Source organism: Hippocampus comes, unplaced genomic scaffold, assembly GCF_001891065.2.
Source record: "Hippocampus comes isolate QL1 unplaced genomic scaffold, H_comes_QL1_v1.1 scaffold42, whole genome shotgun sequence".
Lineage (NCBI taxonomy): Eukaryota > Metazoa > Chordata > Actinopteri > Syngnathiformes > Syngnathidae > Hippocampus > Hippocampus comes.
In genome coordinates, this window is record NW_017805107.1 from 556133 (window position 1) to 570069 (window position 13937).

At 42.2% G+C, this 13937-nt stretch overlaps 1 protein-coding gene across 9 annotated transcripts in view; it reads right to left on the minus strand.

The window, feature by feature from the left end:
* mef2aa (myocyte enhancer factor 2aa) overlaps positions 1 to 13937 on the minus strand; it is a 65743-nt gene that overhangs the window by 21429 nt on the left and 30377 nt on the right. For all 9 annotated transcript variants that reach the window (XM_019865411.1, XM_019865409.1, XM_019865412.1 and 6 more), the window contains one exon: positions 11112 to 11315. In XM_019865411.1, coding sequence (XP_019720970.1) covers positions 11112 to 11315 — 204 coding nt within the window. The remainder of the gene's footprint in view (positions 1 to 11111; positions 11316 to 13937) is intronic.

The window sequence follows — 13937 nt, forward strand, 5'->3', positions numbered from 1 at the left end:
TTGTATGCACACAACGGGATGAGCTTGTGGATCAGGCTTCCTCCCATCACACTTCATACCCTGGACAACCAAAGCTCATGGACCGTGCAGTCTTTCTACCCACAACCCTCCTCCCAGACCTTGGCAGTGACCCTGTCTTTCCAGGAAATTTCAAGCCAGGCAGTGGGCTCTTCGGGGACAGAGCAGCCTGGCGTGCCTCTTGGAGCTCCCTGTGCAAAAACAACAACAAGACTGTTCTTTAACACCTTTTACAGTGGTGGCACAAAAGGGTCAGCAAGGCCTTCTCTGTTCGCACAAACACCATCAGAAGCACTGACCTTTGTACATGTACAAGCCAAATTTTTAAAATTGTTCCATGGAATTGTATTAAATATTTTCCATTCCTTCCATTTCATAGCATTTCTCTTGGCTGCACTGTAGGGATGTGTGCAGAGACCTTTGGAGTGCAGGTGCTCAAAGAGGATCGATTAAAAAAAAAAAAAAAAAAAAAAAAATTGGCACATGGCCAAACAGGTGTCGTACCTCCGAAACACCGCCAGAACCTGGCACCCCCCCACCGTATCGCCCGATCTAAGTCAACTGTGCATACATGACCACAGAAGGAACAACTTGCAGACCCTGAGAGCTATTTGACCTATCTGCATTTTAAATGCAAAACTTGCCCATTACTAAAAAATACCCATGCAAAATGTAACTTTTTTATAAACATATATACAAGGGACAATGTAACCCTAATGTGTACATTACACGGGCCTCCCGCAAGCATCTCCAGTTGGTCCAAAATACTGCGCTTGCCTCCTAACTGGAGCTCTTAGTAAGGAGCAAAGAATTCCAATTCTGGTCAAACATATATACAAGGGACAATGTAACCCAAATGTGTACATTAGACGGTCCTCCCGCAAGCGTCTCCAGTCGGTCCAAAATACTGCCGCTTGCCTCCTAACTGCAGCTCTTAGTAAGGAGCAAAGAATTCCAATTCTGGTCTCCTTTAACTGGCTCATTGTGCATTTTTTTGAGTCACATTTTGTAATGTCTCAGAATCTATCACTTACCTAACGCAATAGTGAAGTCATAATTTCAGTAAATATTTCTCATGACTGTCAAACAATGAACTGAAAAACATCCAACAGGACACTCACCTGCTTCTTGAGTGAGGTACTTTACGACCATTTTACTCAGATGCTTTCCCTTCCCTCATACTAAGAGAGCTTTTATCACTGTAACTTATTTATGTTCTGTATAATGCTGGGACTGCATTGAAGACATGGGGAGGAGAGGCACATACACAGGAGTGGATGGGTGATAAACGCTGATGATAAAGGCCAGTCCAGATTTGCCACTGATTTGTTTGCATTATTGTTGTGATCTGATTTATGACTATTTCGGAAAGTTAACAACTCTTAATTGAAATCGATAAACTGAAAGGCTTTTTTAGTTCACGGTTGTGTTTCAAGCATGTTCTTAGAGACACTAGCTGATTTTCCACAGCCCTTACCCCAGCAGTGCCATGAATTGGCCTCTGGCATGGGGACTCGCAAAGGTAGCATGCTTATCCTCATGACATCACCATTGTGTCCGGGCGGTTCCATCTAATGGGCTTATCAAAGGGCTCCTTTGAATTTAAAGGCACTCGGAAATCAGCAGCTTGGGAGGCAGCTGATAGAGGAGACTTATCTTGCCAAGGAACATTGCCGTGCTTATATAACACCAAAAGAGACTTTCACAAGAACCGTGTTCCAAATTCCCCTCGCTGCGCTGTTCTCACTTTGGGAGAATTAAAAAAAAAAAACTTTACTATATTTTATTTATTAATCTGTTTGTTTGTTTGTTTTTCAAGACACAGCGTATCAAGGCCAATTTTTAAAATGTTTGGCTATTATTACACAACAACAACAACAGCATCGCCAGACATATCCCATTCAATCTCGTCGTACTTAAAGATGATTGAGTGGACTGCTATCAGGATATGAGGCTGGAGTTATATACTTCCTTTTGGCTCGCACTACTGTCTCGATCATTAGTGTCTAGGAAGAGCTGAGGGAGGGCCCAAGTTCTGAGCGCAAAATTTTAAACTTCAGTTGGACGTAACAAAAAAAAAATGGACTCCAAAAATATAATGAGGCACGATTGCTGTAACTTTAGCCCTGGACACACCACAAAGAAGATAAACAAGACTAGGTGACATTCAGGGGTCACTATTCACAAATTCACCTGTTTGCGTTTTTGTTTTTTTTTCGTTCACTGGAAAACCTAACTATTCCTACTTTTTGCTCAATGACAATTAAAAATATGAAACAAGCAAACAACGGTGGTCTCGGTATAGCTTGACAATTAGGACTGTGAGAAGCCACGCCTGCTCTGAGACCATGGTGGATAAAGACTGATGCGACAAAGCTAAGGCCCTCCCGCAGACACCAAGAGTAATCATCAGCCTGCGCATTTCCAGCGTGAGACGGGAGGGAATTCAACCGCAAATGAATGAAAGACACGCCAATGTCATCGGCAGAATGAGATCATGGACTGTGGCACAATAGAAATTAATGGCAAGGTTTACTTCCAACAACAGCAAAATAACCTGAACTTGTAATGCAAGTTGGAACACACTGCCGTCGACCACTAACCTACACTCACATTCCTGCGCTAACTCATTAGACGCCGTTTGTAAACCTGACATGTCATAATTACGTTTTCGTATACAGTACCAACATTTCAAGTCCATAAATATTAAATAATGAAATGAAAAAAAACATAGGCGCAATGCAGCATGACTATGTCGTCTTATACTATGCATTGCCATTAACATCAAAAACATCAAAATGATGTTTGCTGGGAAAGAACTGCAACATGTATACTTTCAATTTCAACCATTTTCCTCCCTCTTCCCTCCGCTGGTCATTCAGTGTATCATTAGCTACCAGGCCGCTTGAAACCATACCCCCCGCCCCGAACTGCAATCCTTGCCGGCCTCTAAAATATTCATAAGGACAATTAGGAGTTCCGATTAAGTGAATACGGTGAGCCGGTGTTGGGCGGCAGAGAGGGCAGGAAATGCCAGCAGGTCATCTGTTCTGCAACACTCTACACCCTGACCGCAGACCCGAGTTCTCATCAATCTGCGACGGGGTATAGTTGGCACGGTGCCACCCCATCCCAGCAGGCTTTGCTCTGTCCTCGCCCCTGGCCAGGAGGAGGTTGGCTGCGCAGCGGGAACACCAGGAGGAGGGGGGCACAAGGGCGAACTGGTTGTTGCTAACTCAAAAGACACCGCTGTGTATTTCAGGCCCTCATTGAAGGTCGCCGAAGAACACAAGGGTGGACTCGGGGCTTGTAGTTTAATGATCTTTTAACAGCTTTGCCGACATCGTTGCCGCCCGACTAGATCCAATCAAATTAGGTCAGCCCGATCTTGACCTACTTCACGTGGTTCATGAGACACAAGTTTACGACTGGAGACACACTGCTTCCAGTTACGTTCCGGATCCCGCAGTGCTGTTGCAGCTCACGGGTTTGCATGTGTAGTACGTGTCCTGTGTTTCTGCTCTGTAAACAAGACTCAACCACAGACATCCATCCATTGTCTATACCACCACATCCTGTTCAGGGTCGCGATGCGGCTGGAACCTATCCTAGCTGACAGAGGGTTGAGTGGTGGGATACACCATGGAGTGATGGCCTGTCACTCACAGCACTGATACATACGAAACAGAAGCACCAAAAGAAAGTCAGTGGACTGTAGGTTGGGGATCCCCAAAATAATGTGAAAAAAATATTTGCATTGAAAAGGTGCATACCTATGCTACATATGGAAACCAGTGTGTGTGTGTGTGTGTGTGTGTGTGTGTGTGTGTTTCCCAGAGAACAAAAGTTGTATTATGATAGAACAGAGTCCCATCTTTGTCAAGGAAAAAAATATATATACTTTCAGAGAAAATAGGCCCCTTTTTTTTTTTTTAAGAGAGAGAATGAAGGCATCATTTTATTTTATTTGTCTCTTCTTCCTACTTTATTTCCTACTTTGTTTTGTGTGTTTTTGGACCCCAAAGCGACAGGGTGGGTGGGGGGGGCATCTTCATTTCTGCTCATCTCAATTATTTTCTTTAATCTTTTTACGTTTACTGTGTCCGGAGAACCAGCTCACCTGCGGGAATTTGGGAATGTCTCCATTGTGGGACAAATACAGGTTTTCTTATCTTATGAAACCTTACCTTTGAAAAACCCATCTTATCCAACTACTCTTAATACAGGTATGATTTATAATCTGGCCACATTTGGTAGCAGCAAAATGAGTTTGCCCACCCCTGGTTTAGACAATGTGTTGCATGGAAATTAGTTGTTTAGTACTTCCATATTTATGCATAATAAACTAACAAACGTACAATAACCTGACATAGGCCAGAAACAAATTTTAAAATAACCATTCAGTGTATGAAATGTATTTTAAATACGATTTGAGGGAAAAATGTGCAGGGAGATAAGCATTCCATATTTGGAGGCAAAATAGATCCGCCATGAAACATTTGCGTGACAGCTAACTAACTCTTACAAGAAAAAAAAAAAAAGCCACTCACACTTGTTGTGCTTCCTTTCATTTTGTGCTCTGCAAAAAGACCCTCAGTGCAAAATGAGACATATGCAACATAGCTGAGAGGGTGGAAAAGAAGCGGTGACGTCAATGAGGCATGATGTGTGCCAAAAGCAGAAATCTCTTGGCAGTAACCTGGTAACAAGCAGCGTAATACACAGCTGAGACATAATAACGCCGGGTGAGGCACTATCGGGTGATAAAAAATAAATAAATAAAAATAAAGAAATAAAAAGGAAGAAGTTCACAAAAGAAGGTATGCAGTGCAGGCATACTGTAACAATTGCAAGTAGGAGCTGCATTTGCTCCTTTGACAGACTGCTTTGTGGGATCACCACATGAACAATCCAATGACTGTCTCATTGCCCTCAGCTAACTACAAGGGAGGCAGATGAATCCCCCCCCCACACACACACACACACACACACTCAAAGCCCAAAGGGAAAGGAGTCCTTGTCCCATTAAAAGTGACATTAGAAAAAAGAAAAGAAAAAAAAACACGATTTGGCTCACGACAGAACCATGAGCAAAGCCAAGAGAAAACCCACCAGACATCCATGTAAGACAATCCTGACACCTCACCAAACCTTTTAACTACTTTTGGGTACTGCAAAAGCACTACCAACAGAGTAGTGAAGTCCGAATCACAGTGAATATTAGTATGAACACCACCTCTAAGGTCAAACATAAAAACGAAATGAAAAGCACCGTAACTAGAGGATCCCCAGTACTTTCAGTGTTTAGGTGGAAACGACAACTGTGGCATTACATAGAACACGTTGAGTCAAGTTTTTAGGAACTGTTTTCAAAATGGCCATTTCTAAATGGCCCCCAGGACTTCATTACCTTTCATTCAAAAAACTTGATTTCAAGACACAGGCAAAACACAATGCCAAGTGCAATACAAAAAAAAAAATAATTGCAGTTTAGAAATGAGGGAAAGCCTTCCATTTGACTCTCTTTAATGTAATTCTCTGCTCCTTTCATTTTTCCGCCAATGCTTGCCCTCCTCAACAGCCTCCATTTCCGATGAGCCACCAGCACTGGGATAATTGATCAATCACACTAATTGAAGAGTCCGGACAGCTAGCCCACCGTAGCAGATGTGCCAATTTGCATTCATTAAGATAAAAATGAGACTTAATAACTGTGCCGCTCAGGTTTTGATTGACAATTTAAACACCTGCCCACCAGCACCAACTCCACTACCACTAAACCTTGACACTGCTCATTCAGTAGCATGAGATGGTCAGTCAATTATATGTGTGTGTGTGTGTGTATATATATATATATAGATATATATATATATATATATATATATATATATATAATAAAACAGAAACAGTTCATGATTTATAGATTACTAAATTTTGCAACAGTTCTCAGCTTCAAAGGCAAAATTAAATATATTGGATGCGGCTTGAAGCCATTTTAATATTGCGTCTACTTAAGCAAACAGCAAGCAAACTCAGTCCTCTATTCATGTTTGTTTTTTGGATAATTAGAGAGTTTAAATGTCATGAATGTAGCAAGTAAAATAAATAAATAAATAAAATAAAAATAGGCTCGGTGCTCGGAAAGAGAAAATGTGTCTGCCATTCTGTAACGGTCAGAATTTACATTTTGCATTGAATGATCTATACAGGTCCTTCTGTAACACACACACACACATACAAAATTGTTGATAGCAATCGTGATATGAAAGCTAATGGAAGCTGCCTTATAATTATAGGCTCATTTCCTCTTACTGTAGAGGTCATGTGAGCGGGGGAGGCTGTTCCTTTGTGAAAAGAGAAGGAATTGTCCATTTTCCCCTCAAGGAACAATGGCCTGCCCTATTTATTATGAGGGAAGATAAGACAAATTTGCCTATGAATGATCGCCACTTGTTTACGTTCACAATTCATCAGGATGGAAGACACGCGAGTGAGCCACGAAATGCAAAAATCTTTGAATAACAGTGAAGGCCATTCATTTATCACAGCAGATCATTTGGCATTTTGACTCCTATTGGATTAAGGTCCATTCACTTTTGCCTTAATTTCTATTTGATTACAGTTAATGTTGACTATGTGTGCCTGCGAACCATTTTAATTCGACGACCTTGATGGCTCTTAGAGACTTCTGACCAAACAAAGTGAAGTTTGCCGCGCAATTTGAAAGGCTTTGCCTGTGACTTAAAGGCGCCCCTCTGTGTCCACCATCACGGTGTGAGGTTAGAAGTGGAGCAAAGGCAAAATCTCATTAGCTCCACACGGGGAGAGAGAGTGAGAGAGAGAGAGAGAGAGAGAGAGAGAGAGAGCGAGAGGGAGAGAGAGAAAGAGAAAGAGAGAGAGAGAGAGACGACTTCACTTTTTGGAGGAAGAGTGAATATTATTAGATTAATCTAATGACTAACTGCAGCATTTTCATTTGTGGCACAAAAAGAATTCAATAAGAAACACAATTGGGGCAGTGCCATTAAAAACCTGTCATGAGGGCTTTCCTGCCTTCGGGACAACACCGAGGCAAAGAAATGCCGCACAAAAAAAAAAATTTCTTCCAAGAAAACCGCCTACCTACTCAAAAACACTCAAAGAACTTGTTCTTCCAAAAAAAACCACACCAAAAAAAACGCTCCGGTAAGTCTGTGACTTTTTAAACCATTGTCCATGAAGGCATTTTTTTGTTTGAACCATGTATAAACACCAGTTAAGATTCTAGCACAAGGCCCCAAGATCCAAGGGAGATATTGACAAAAAAGGACTTTTTCGTTGCTTTTATACAAACAAATGTGTCTCTGGAGTGCCTGACAACACAAACAAAAAATATACACAACCGAGAAAAGCTTTTGTGAGCTATTTCCCAAAATGCCTGTGAGCAGAGCAATTCTGAGAGTTTGCCTGATTGTGACTTAACAGTGCAGCGAATTTCCCGGCACATTAAAACTGCCTTGACACCCTTGCAATGGGTTGCGAGTCTCTCTGTGTATGACTTGGTAGCCAGCCTGGGCAAAATCTGACATTTTCAAGCAATGACTAAACAACACAGAAATGCTGTCACATCAGAGGCAAAGGCCAAGCAGAGCTGCAGCGTCGGAAGCACAGAGCCGCATTACAAACAACGTGAACAGCATTTGCTTTTGGTAAGCGGCAAATATTCAAATTGGCACAGAAGATCATTCAAGCTCCACTCTCTCTCGTCATGGTCAAGAAAGACGCAATCATCAGGCTGAGTTTAAAAAAGTAAAAAAAAGTAAAAGAGAGGATAAAAGAAACACAATTTAAGAGCCCGCCAATAGTCTTGTCAGCCAAAATGTGTGGCTCATTATTCATTTGGAGAAAACAAAAAAAAACCCTCCAAGTCAGGACAACCGTTGTACAACTGATATCAATCAGGACAAAGGAATTTCCCTTTGTACTGTATTCCATTAAAAATAGAGCAAAACGTTGTAGTTCCGCAGCCCACTCGACTCGATCCTCAACTCCATCTTTGCTTTTGATTTGGTGAACGCGTAGATGGAGCTTTTCCACTGGAGTGACTGACACACGCGAAAGCACTCATCCAGTATCACTCGCACACACAAAAGGGAAAAATCCCAGCCGACTTCTTCGCTTTGGATTGCGAGCCAAGTCTGAAACAAAGTCCACAGTCCTCCACTGGGTTATCAAACTGCGAGCCAGGCTCGCCTCCATCCATGTGTGGGAAAGCTAGAGACCCTTGCTGTGCACCAACAGGCACATGACTGTTTACACCGCAAAAGTCTGCTTTAACACAATCAAAAAATTTAGATAAGTGTCTCGGAAAAGTGCCCTCATGTGAGGCTCATTTCTGCTGACAAACAGGGAATTTGGATTCTTGTCGAAAATCGCAAGCGGGGAGCCGAAGGAGACGGCATAAAAGGCTTACTCCGTTTGGATGCCGTGCACGAACCAATTTCAACAGTCGATCGGCCACCTTTGACGTGGACGAGCGAAAGGAGGGTGTGTGTGGTGAGGCTCTGGAGTGGAATGGCTGGGTTATTTCTGCTCTGCTTCTTCACTTCTGAGCGGTGACCGTGTAGCCGGTAGGCAGATGGGTCATGGGCGGGGCGTGATTTTTCCGGGACGACGCTGCATTGTTGTCGCCTTTTGTGCAGCAGGGAGAAGCTTCCTTGAGAGTAGCCAGAAGGGCTGCAATCAGCTATTTGCTGGTTCACGTGCTGTACTTAAGAAATCTTGGTGGTGTGATGACTTGACTTGGACCTGGATTGTAAAAAGCCACCAAAAAGATGTAATTTTGTCCATTTATTACCACTCAAAGAACCGAAGAATCAAAGACCTTCTGTCCAAATGAGATGGGCTGATGTGTTCATTTTCAGTAGATGGGCCTATTGTGTTTTTTTTACAGGTCTGAACAAAAATCAATCTGATGATTGCTACTGGTTCAGAAGGTTGCTGCTCGAGTTATTAGTGGTACCAGGAAACTAGACCACGTAAGAAGAATGCTCCAACCTTGACAATGACTTTCTGTAAATCAAAGAATAGATTTTAAGATCTATTGGTCTTTGGTCTTGGGCCTAAATATATTCAAGCCCTTTTAGTTCCCGTTGAGACTTCCGGGGCCCCTCAGGTAATTGAGTGCAAGCTTTCTTGAGTGTTTCCAGAGCCGGACTTAAAGTGAAGCATTCAGTTTCTACGCTCCTCAATTTTGGAACAATCTTCCCAAAAAGCTCTACTCAGTTTGAGTAGAGGGTACAATGAAATCTGGCCTGAACACTTTTTTGTTCACTTTTGCAAAAAAAAAAAAAAAAAATTGTTTCATCAACTTGCTTCTCTTATGGGAGTATTTAATTTGATTATCTGTGTTACATCATTTTGCGATTTTGTTTTATTTTTGTCCAATTATGCTGATTTTAGGTTGGGATTTTATTTTGATTTGCATGTTTTCATTTTGGGCAGCCCGGTGGACGACTGGATGGCGCGCCGGCTCAGGGAGTGTGTACCCCGCCGATTGCCCAAAAACTGGGATAGCTGTGATAGGCTCCAGCACATACCACGACCTTTGTGAGGATAAGCAGATCAGAAAAATGGATGGATGAATGGATGTTTTCATTTAACCTCGTTTTTAAGAACTATTTCTTTGCCTCTGTAAAGCACGATGGATTTGCCTTGTGTGTAATGGTACTCCACAGATAAACTTGTATCGCCTTACACTGTAATGTTAAAACAAAAAAACCTCAGTGGAAACCAGATATGCAAAACCAAATGTGTGGTGGGACTGGTCAAACTTTCGTTTTAAGCAAAATCTTGAGAAGTTGACGAAATTTGTGGTCACACTTACATAAGCAAGGCATGCGCCCATTTTTTGTTTTTTTGTTTTCTGAAGGTGAGCCTTAACTTTTGGCTACGGGGACCCCGATGAAGGGAGTGACTGCACGAGTCTCCTGGCTTGCCAGAGAGCACTCTGCTGCAGCCCTGCCAAGCAGGTAATTCACAAGCAGCGGCAGCAGCGGCGGCGGCATGAATAAAAGATAATGGGCCACAGCTGACTCTTCTGAGCTACATGTAATGTCTCTAATTTCACAGAGTAAAAGCCTTTCATGAGGTGCAATAGGTGACAGATTTCCTCCCTTAGAACCCGGATATCTGCTCAGTGGGTAAAGAGAATTATTACAGGAGCGCATTGGGCATTTTGGACTAGGGAAAAAAACGGTCCATGTCTATTTCGCTAGTCGTGACATAATTTTGTGAGGTTATGAATGGCGCGCAAAGAACTCATTTGTGCCTCAGCACAATATGTGACCTCGTGGCACGAGAGGTACACCAAGTTACCGCCGTCATGGAAAGCTTACATTCGAATCCTCATTCTCAGAACAGTGAGACAGAAGCGCTAACCAATAAGGTGAACCGGCGTGTTTTTCCTGAAAATGTATGTTGAATTCCCAATTATCGCAGGTCCGCTGATAGGAAACCTCATCTTCTTAAAGAAGGTCTAGAATTAAGATCTCGCCTTCATGAAGGTCACTGTTTACCCTTTTGGCAGACCATAACATTGCAGCCTGCCATTTGCGTGGCACATAGACTCTGCCAGAAACATTTTAAAAGCTGAGCTAATACTGAATTTCTGCTGTAGTTAACAACAACTCAAAAAAAAAAAAAAAAACGCACACTGAGGACATGTCAGCAACAGCAGAAACGGTATCTTTTGGGAAACAGATTCCTCATAGCGGTCAGATAGATTTCCTCCACCGGTTTGTGGACATGAACTTATCAGGGAGTGCAGACTTCATGTGACCTATAGTGAAGAAGGAAACTTCCACACATGCCTTATGTCTAAAGCATTAGTAAAGCAATATTATCTGGGTAATGGATGTTAATGAGGGAATATTCCAAGGCTTTGAACCCCGTACAAAATGATTATTCCATGTTAAATGGGATTTACTGCTTTATGTGACAGCTACATGAGCAAAAGAATCGATGGGAGCGAGTGGAGATGCGTGGCTGGGTTCTTTCCGCACGTGAGGTCAGTTGACGCACAGAGTGGAAAAAAAAAATAAAAATACGCTCACCTCCACAATGTCAGAGTTGGTTCTGCTCTCGTGGGGCTCGTTGTACTCGGTGTACTTGAGCAGCACTTTGTCCATGTCCGTGCTGGCATACTGAAACAGTTTGTTGGAGCTGTTGAAAATGATGAGGGCTATCTCACAGTCGCACAGCACGCTCAGCTCGTAAGCCTTCTTCATCAAGCCGAACTTCCTCTTTGTGAAAGTAACCTGGAGAAACAGAACACCAAAACCGTTGATTCAGAGGATTTTATAAAACGCACAGCTTAATTGCAAAAAAATAACGTTACAGTTGAGAGGCTAAAAAGCAAATAGAATTGCTACCAAGTACTCACACTGATTACATTACCAGAAAGGGAAAATAGAAGACAAATATACACACCGGAAGTTGCATTAAATATTGTTAGTGGACTCCCAAAATTCCATTTCAAGACTTTGTTATTGTTCGCTTATTTTATGAGCGTTCCCAATTGTCTATTTGAAAACTAATAACCAAATAGCGTGCGTCAAAATACTTATTCTGACACTTGTCGTATACATGTAGATTTTGTGGTTTAAAGACAGTAAAAGATCATTTCTATTTCTAAATAATTATTTCAAAATGTTAACAAAAAAATATATGTCTATAATAAACAGTTGTGAGCAGAAATCTTAACATCCTAAAATTTTGGACAGGCGATGTGACAGGTAACAAAATTATGTCGTCCACTAAAAATGATGGCGTCGGTCCAAACTGTCTAGTTAAGAGGTCAGGGCAAGACGCACAAGTCAGCGAGCTGAGTCAGAAGCGGCCATACATTACTGTAGCCACTGACTCCATATACGGAAAGCTATCTGTGTAGCGCAGCACAAGCCTTGTAACTTGAGCTCTCAGATGGGACATTAGGTCATCCATCACTCCAGCTGGTAAATGGAAGCCCCACCTCAAAATGCCCCCCAAGAAAAGTGACTTTGTCCTAGGACCACTCCCGCAAGGTGAAACAGGCTTAGTTCAGTTGGAAAAAAGGGTGGAAACTGTACTTCTTGGTCCTTGTGGTAGCTTGTTACAGATGTATTTTTCAGACGGTTTTAAATTGTGGAACAAAAAAGACATGTCTCATTTAATAGTATTGACATAACAAACAACTGCCTTTTGCCTGAATAGATTATCATTTTTATTTACCCATCCCAACTTCTGCTCACCCCCCCCCCCCATTCTGATATGTTTTCTTTCCACCACATTTCTGCAATTCGGTCTTTGTGAATGTCACTCTGATGGCGGCTTCAAAGCGGATTACCATCTGAGGGCAGACAAGTAGACACGCACAGAGACAATATCAGGACACTTTCTACCCGTTGAGAGCACCTTGCACTCCAAACCACCGCGCTCGTTCATCTGCATGTCTTTTTGTTTGCTCAACCTAGCGGAACGCGCACGTGAGGGGCGGAAAAAAAACTATTAACAAATTGTCCGCTCTTAGCAGCGTGGGGAGGCGAGCTTCACATGAGGGGCGGAAAAAAAAAACTATTAACAAATTGTCCGCTCTTAGCAGATGAATGCGGGGCTTTAAGCCACGGAGAGAAGCATGCAGATTGAAATGCCGAGGCGTTGGGACTTCGTTCCACCTGGATGGGTGGCAGAGTGATGAGTGGATGGTTGCTGAGCCAGTCACTTCACTTGCCTCCTTGCCACAGAATAAATAACAGCACAATCATCTAATACTGCCGTGAGAGAAGGACATCTACAGACCATTGGCCATCACCAACGTTGTGCCCACAGGCACCAGGTAACCCCCCAAAGATCACCTGAGTTGCCCACCAGCCTGTTCTTTAAAAAAAGAAAAAGATCACCAGTGATGGGAAATTATTTTCTAGGAATGTTCTAGAAGTGATCTGAAGTACTGAATATCATTAACATTAGCCTTCACAAATTCATATTAGGAACGATAACATAAAACGCTAATTTGAGCACATTAGTTGTTTCATAAGTTTTATTTCAAACTGGTAACCCTTTGCATTAATCAGGACTGAAGAAGTAGCTCTCGGTTTTAAAAAGGTTGGTAAGGAACAATAACATAAAACGCTAATTTGTAACTAACATTAGTTGTTTCATAAGTGTTTTTTCAAACTGGTAACCCTTTGCATTAATCAGTACTGAAGAAGTAGCTCTCGGTTTTAAAAAGGTTGGTGGCCACTGCTCGACAGTGAGCTCAAGCCGATGGAAGGTGGAGGTCGCGTGCTTGGGAATTGCTATTTTTACGGGTTGTTGTCAAGGCAACATCGCGGTGCATTTGTTCTGCAAATGATTTGTAAACCATTTCTTTTTCGGCGTAATGTTGTAAAATGGGTTTTTAAAATATATGAAAGCGCACTTCGTGATATATTTACAGTTGAAACAATTCCAAACATTTATATTCGGGGCTTCAATGATAAGGATGTTCGCTATTTGAGAAAGGATAGAAAAGCTAGGGCTGAGTTGGCATGGGGATGCTTACCGCATGCCAAACGGAAATGTTTAAATGCATCTCATAGATTCATTCATAAAGACAGCATATTATAAACTTTTACGATGGCATCTGTGGGGTCAATGCGGGAAGAAACACACACAAACATCCTCGGGATAAATGGGAAGCACAGGGTTCTTCACATCCCCCAAAATAGGAGACTTTTGACATCATCATCAATCTGTTTTGATGCCATGCTCTGACCCATGAAGGCAAAAAAAAGCTTGGCAAAGCATCGCCCATCTGTTTTTGTTACCTGCTTTCATTCTCATGAATTTGAATTCTCGAAAAATTTGTCAACATACAACATACAAGCACCGAAATGACCTAAAAAAAACGGCTTCACACC